The sequence below is a fragment of the Lactuca saligna genome, chromosome 3, assembly GCF_052625555.1.
Source record: "Lactuca saligna cultivar CGN05327 chromosome 3, ASM5262555v1, whole genome shotgun sequence".
Classification (NCBI taxonomy): Eukaryota; Viridiplantae; Streptophyta; class Magnoliopsida; order Asterales; family Asteraceae; genus Lactuca; species Lactuca saligna.
The window spans coordinates 180,069,915-180,076,653 of record NC_136419.1 but is presented as its reverse complement, the minus strand read 5'-3'; the positions used below and the strand labels follow the sequence as shown (position 1 = coordinate 180,076,653).

At 38.5% G+C, this 6,739-nt stretch overlaps 2 protein-coding genes across 2 annotated transcripts; both read right to left on the bottom strand.

Annotated features, from left to right (window-relative positions):
• Window positions 1–345: 345 nt before the first annotated feature.
• Window positions 346–1,458, bottom strand: LOC145036213 (glutathione S-transferase T3-like). Its single transcript, XM_078984676.1, has 2 exons — window positions 1,347–1,458; window positions 346–1,169 (listed from the first exon to the last, which is right to left on the bottom strand). Exons 1-2 carry the CDS (start codon window positions 1,456–1,458, stop codon window positions 346–348), a joined length of 936 nt encoding a protein of 311 aa, XP_078840802.1.
• A 420-nt stretch (window positions 1,459–1,878) lies between these two features.
• On the bottom strand, window positions 1,879–5,411 carry CR4 (crinkly4). The gene has a single exon (XM_078986235.1). It carries the CDS (start codon window positions 4,877–4,879, stop codon window positions 2,024–2,026), a length of 2,856 nt encoding a protein of 951 aa, XP_078842361.1. The 5' UTR covers window positions 4,880–5,411; the 3' UTR covers window positions 1,879–2,023.
• Between the last annotated feature and the right edge of the window lie 1,328 nt (window positions 5,412–6,739).

Here is a 6,739-nt window from a genome sequence, read left to right as displayed (position 1 = left end):
AAGTGTGGTTTCTTGCCACACCAAGAGTGTGGTGCCACAGTTTTAGTTTTATTTTTTTTTATTTTTTTTTATTTTTTGTTTTTTTTGTTAACTATTTTAATTTAATAAAACTTATTTTTTAATAAAAAAAACATAATTTTAAAAACATAATAGTTCATTAATTAAAAATACAAATACCATACATTGCCTAATTTAAAAAAAAAAAACCTAAAAATTTAGAAAAACAAAGTAGAAACAAAAAACCAACAACTTTAAAAAAAAAAAAAAAAAAAAAAAAAAAAAAAAAAAAAAAAAAAAAAAAAACACAAGAAACCATTAAAAAGTTGAAAAAAAAAAAACTAGAAATTAGCCACGATTCATGTAACGGTTTTTCACTTCCTCCTTCATCGCCAAAACCACTTCAAGCTCCGCCCCGGTCATATTCGACGTGTCCATTGCTAGTATTCGCATGTCGCTCTCCCTTTGTTTCCGAAGCTCTCTTTCAGAAGCAATTTTCAAAATCTTATCCATTCTCTCTTTTATATCCTTCATGTCGGTTCCCATTTCTTTCAAATCATCTGAATTCGACGCTTTGCCTTTGCCTTTGCTTTTTGATTTGTCTCTTCCTAATGGTCGGGAAGGTGGTGAAACTGGAACAGGTTCATCTTCGTTTAGATCAAACTGAACACGAGCATCTGATGTAGTGTGGTCGGACTCAGATGTTCTGCTGCGTTTTGACCCACTGTCGATATGTTGGTCAAATGTTTTGCTACTCAGCCATTTCCTGTTATCTTTCAAAAAATGCCAAACTTCCAGAAACTTGAAAGCCTTCAGATTTTCTTGTTGATACACTTTCAACGCTTTCTGCAAAATGACTTCATCGCTTTCTCCACTTTTCCATTGACGTTTCATGTTGTTCCACAAGTCATTAAACAACATGACTTTCTTGTTCATCTTCCCCCATTTGGAGTACACTTGATGTTTTGAACGGTATTCTCCACGGCTCATTCCTTTATGGAACCTGTGTAGAACGCGAATCCAAAAGCGGTCATGCTTTTGGTCTTTTCCAACCGTCGCATCTTCTGAAATATCGATCCAAGATTGTGCCAACACCAACGCTTCCAAAGGTTCCCAACATCTAGCCTCCGCCTTCTCTTTTCTTTTATTCGTTGCTCGAGTGGGCTGAGTTTCTGTAACGAATTCGGGTTCAGAATCAGAAACGACCGTTTCTGGTTGTGTTTGTGTTTGTTGCACAAACTCGGGTTGGGACAAAAAATCAAATGGATTAAAATCCGGGTCGGGTTGTGGTAGTGGTGGTGTTTGTGGATGTGGTTGCCCTGATCGTTGTGGAAAAGAAGGAAACATACTGTCATAGTGGTAATACAGAGGTGAGAAAATCGGTTGATCAAATGAAGGTATTGGGGTGTTGGTGTTTCTGACTGGTGTTTTTTCTTTGCTAGGTCTTTTGGAAGAAGACATTTTTTCAAAGAAAATTGGATAAAATGATTGTATTTTTATGTGTTTAAAGGTTGTGTGAATGTAAAAATGGTAACATATGTATATATAGATGGAGTAAAAGGTTAAAAAAGAAAAAACACAAGTGCATTGAACGAATCTTTGAACGGTCAAGGGGAACAAACCAATCACAGCATGCGGTCTTCTAGGGCTGTAGTGCGGTCTCCACGGTTCGAAACCGCACCCTGGGGGCGGTGTTCATGTCCCACGTGACATGAGTGCGGTTTCAAACCGCGTCCCACACCATCTAGCCTTAGCCCCAATAAGTGTCCCTCCTAGTAGTCTAGTAGTCTAAGTCAATACTTTCTAATATTGTTCAAGTCAATATTTTACGAGGGAAAACTCTTTTTGAACATAAAACCAAACATGTCCAGTTCTATAATGTTCATCAAATAGATCGAATTTCGTCAGATTCAGCAAACCAAATATACAATCATCAAAGTTTGAAACAATATGATCTGTTCAATGCAGCAACGAAATTGAACCAAAATCTTAAAATTTTCACAGTTTTCCACCATTAACGGACTAATCAAAAGTTATGCTGTAAGAACACATGTTCTTGAGGTGAAGCAGGCCCAATCTCTTCTTCCAAACTCCTCAACCCATCACCCAAACCCAAATGTTTATTCTCCGCCACCTTTGGATCCACCACGTCCGCCTCTGAAACCGATGACTTCCGCCGCTGAGACGACGCCACACTCGGAAACGTAATCCACGATGGAGCTCTGAACTCGATCCGCTGATCCTCCGTCTCCGCCGCCACGTCACCTTCGAGTTCAGATCGGTTTGACGATCGTTGAGATGATTTCTTATGCATCCGACTGCTTCCTAAAACAACTTCTGTAGGTAAAATCGGTTGGTCGTTGCTCGGACTTCCCATCAACATCGCTAAAGCTCGTTCTAACGCAGTTGTCACTTTATCCATCGACGGCCGTTCTTTCCCTCTCATTCGCACGCATTTGCACGCGACATTCGCGATTCTTTTCAGTGCTTCCGGATCCGACGGCGGCGTTAGGGCGGGGTCGAGAATCGCGTGGATCTCGCCGGATTTTATCAAGGGCACTGCCCATTCGACGATGTTTCCTTCTTCGAATTGCATATCGATTGCTTTCCGGCCACTGAGGATTTCAAGAAGCAAAACACCGAAGCTATAAACGTCTGATTTTGTAGTGAGATAATGAAGTCGGTAGTATTCTGGGTCTAGATAACCCAGGGTTCCGGCGGGTAGCTCAGCCAATGGGGAACTACTGTTCGCCGGACCTAACAATGAAAGTCCAAAATCTGCAACTCGAGCGTTATGTTCTTCATCGATTAAGATGTTTGATGATTTGATATCCCGGTGAATCACCGGTGGACATGCGTATCCGTGCAAATACTCGATTCCACGAGCAGCTTGAACAGCAATTGTAACTCGTTTCACCCAATCCAACTGTGATTTCAACACCTTTGGGTTTCCATGGAGGTGTTGATGCAATGATCCATTAGCCATGAACTCGTAAACTAATAACCTCTGTTCACCTTCTTCACAGTATCCAAGAAGATTAAGCAAATGGGCGTGGTTTAATCTGGATAACAAATCAAGTTCGTTATGAAACTCCATTGAATTCTTCTTCATATCAGGTGATAAAATCGCTCGTTTCACAGCAACAACGAGTCCATCTTTCAAAATTCCTTTGAAAACACAAGAGAAACTCCCTTTTCCAACCTGTGATTCTTCCATAAACCCACCGGTGGCTTTTTCCAGTTCATCATAACTAAAAACCCGAGCTCGTCTGATCTTCAATTCCTCCAAATCCGGCTGAATCTTTCCTCCATCTTTCTGAAACCCATTTTTTACGATTTTAACTCCTCTCATTGAGCAATTACAGTTTCTTAACTTGTAACGAACGTAAAAGATAGCAGTCAATGTTACAACAATCACTAACAAAACCCCAAAAACAATCTCCCCAACAATCACCGGCAACTGTAGTGACCAAAATCTTTCAGTTTTCTTATCGGAATATGAACAATTCGAAGAACACTCTATTGAAGTACAATTCAAGCAGTTATACTCGCAAATTCTGTCCCCATCTTTTGTGCATTCGGATTTTTTATACATTTCAGAAGGGCATTCATGGCTACAAGGTAAACAGATTTTTGATCCGGGAGACGGACACGGTGAACTACTGTTGTTATACTCGTAAAACCCGCTTTCACAATTCATCCGACACACCGCCGGAGAAACCGCTATCGGCAAATACGCTGGATAACCCACGCCCCAACATATCGGAGAAAACGATTTATCCGCCACCACACCACAAGAAAAGTAATCCCCGGCCGCGATTTCGTAGACCGAAACCCCCTTCGGAGGTTCCGTGCTCATCGCAACCCGAAAACCCCAACAAACCACTGTACGGTTATAACTGATAATCCCACACGCGTGAAACCGTCCTCCAACCACCGTAAGCATTGCGTCTGGTGGGGTCAAGTCAACACTGACTTGACCTTGACCCGCCAATTCCCCTTTTGGAATTGACGGGATAGGGTCTGGGTGGTGTGGGGTCAAGTCAAAGTTGACTTGACCCCGACCTTGTCCAGCCAATTCGACTGCGATTTCTTGTTGGGTCTCCCAACTTGTCCCCCAACAAGAAACATTTGATTCAATCGCTTCGATTATCCCACAAACATGATACCCACCTGCTGATATCTTCTTAAACCGAACATTCCTTGGGACACGGCTAATTACCCCACTACTTGTCTCATCCCCCCAACAAAACGCGGTCCGGTTCTCTGAAAACAACCCGCAGTTAAACTCAGACCCGGCTGAAATTGATTGAACCGGCCCATCAAAGACATGACTTTTTGTCATGTTATAACCCCAACAGTCGACAATCGAAGTATTTCTTCGACTGCCTGTTAAGGGTTTACGGAGACCACACAGATGATGATCTCCGGCGCTGAGTTCAACAAACTCAGCGAATTTATCCATTGGTTTAGGAACACCCATGGCTATGAAATCACTCACCCCCCAGCAGAAAGGTTGGTTGGTGTCTGTCAAAAGCCCACAAACAAACCCGTTGCCCGCAGTTAAACCTGTGAACCGAGTGAGCAAAGGGATTGAACCGGTGAGAGCCAGGTTCGAACCGTAACATGTTACGAGGTGCGAACCGTCTGATTTTAAACCACAAAAAGCTGAACCATATTCACCGTATGATATAGCAATGGACGACATTGAGCCAAGTCCAATAACTAAACTGTTTAAATCCGATGCAACCACCATGAACAGTAGGGTTTGTAGCGTTAAATCGTCAAGAAAACATCTCAAAACCCTCATTTTCTTCACTTGACAAGCAAAAGTCAAACTAAGACTATGATCAATTGTGAATTCCCTCCAAAAGTTAAACATAAATTATCATAAAATCCACGAAAATCACTCCAAATCCATATATCTTGAGTCGATAAACAAAATTGAACATATATTATTATCAAATTCCACCAGAAAAAGCCTTCGAACCCCAACAATTCATCAATTCATCAGATCTTACGTCAGTCAACCAACAAGAGTCAAACAACACGACATTCCTCCATAGAAATCACGAAACGCAAACAAGAAAATGATTACCCAGAAAAACCCACATCGATATAATAAGAAAAGCTCAAACTTTAATCAGAAATAATAACTAAAAAGGGTATCGGATTGATATGATAGGAAGAGAGTCGAAAGCTTACCGGAAACCCAAATAACCGGTGGTTCCGGTTGTTGAATCTTGGTTTCGTGGGTGGCGATGGTGGTGGTAATGAATGTTTGGAGGTGGTAAAGCAGTGTGTAGTTCAAAAGAGAGAGGGTGTGTAGGTGAAAGCATTAAATGTTGAGAGTTAATGCAAAATTGATCTTTTCATGCCTGGATTTCTGCACACATGTCCACTGCTTTGGTCCTTGAATAACGTTCGTTTTTTGGATTATAACATTTAAACACATACTTTACTGGTGATATTTATTGACAAATAAGTTTTATTAATAAATAATAAAGAAATTGACCTATGGTCTCGAATTAATGTTATTAATGTTATTCTAAATGACAAAAGTTTGTATCATTAACCTTTTCATATAACATGATAGAGGACCATACCAATGAGAACTATAACATCACATGACATAAACTTGAAAGTTTGGCCTGAACAAAGAGATGTTATGTCTTTCTGAATGATATAAAATTTTGAATCATTGGCCATATACCAAATGACTGTAAAATTAAGTCATGAGAATTGACCGATAATACAAAAGGGTACACCCTTCTAATTATTAGTACCCACTCAATTTTCAATTGTTATATTATTTGTATTTATTATATATTATTATTATTTGAAATTTTTAATAATAACAATAAAGTATATAATTTAAAATTTCATATGAAAATTTCATTATTGTAATATACTTTTTTTGTTTTGTTTTTTAGCTGTTTAATAAATTTAATGTTTATAATTTTTACTTTCTACTAAAACAATAAATTTTATGTCTCCAATAACAAGTATTTATATTATTTATATTATAATAATATTAACATATTGTTTTTTCTTTATAATTTTTAAGATGTAATATTTATCTTATTTTTTATTTAATTTTCGGGTTTGATTATTCGGTTATATTTCGTGTCTTAGCATATCTCGCCTAACGGTGAGTCGTCTTTCATATCCTTGCAAAAGTATGGAGTCGCAGTGAGTATCGGTTCGAGTTATTCGGTTATACTCGGAAAGACATAAGTATTCATTCCAAAAACAAATTTCTATATGAATTTCATCCATATATCATGTATATTAAGATAAGATTGGAAAAAAAAAATAACTAATAATTATCTAGCACAAATCATAATAGCTAGTGAAGATTCTCCCGCTTGTAGGGATTGGAAGTCATTGAGTGTTTGCGAAGGAATGTTAATATAAATATTTTATTTATTTGTGTATTGATGTGAAGGTCATTACATTCATTAAAAGCTAAACATGGTTTTAGTGGACAAAGAAATAGGTAGAACGTAAATGTAACGTCATACTTTTGTGGATTGATGCAAGCATGAAGGAAATGTTATCTTTCATGGAAAGGTCTTTGACTTTTGTGTCTTCAATGATGTTTTTTAGTATTTTGTGATTTAGGTGTTGTGGAGACGGTGTTGTGAGAATTGTCTTCCTTTAGATGCATTTTTTGACTTAGCAGTTGTCTTTTTTATTGGCAACCTTTTATGAGCTTTTCATTACCATTGTTTTGCTGATT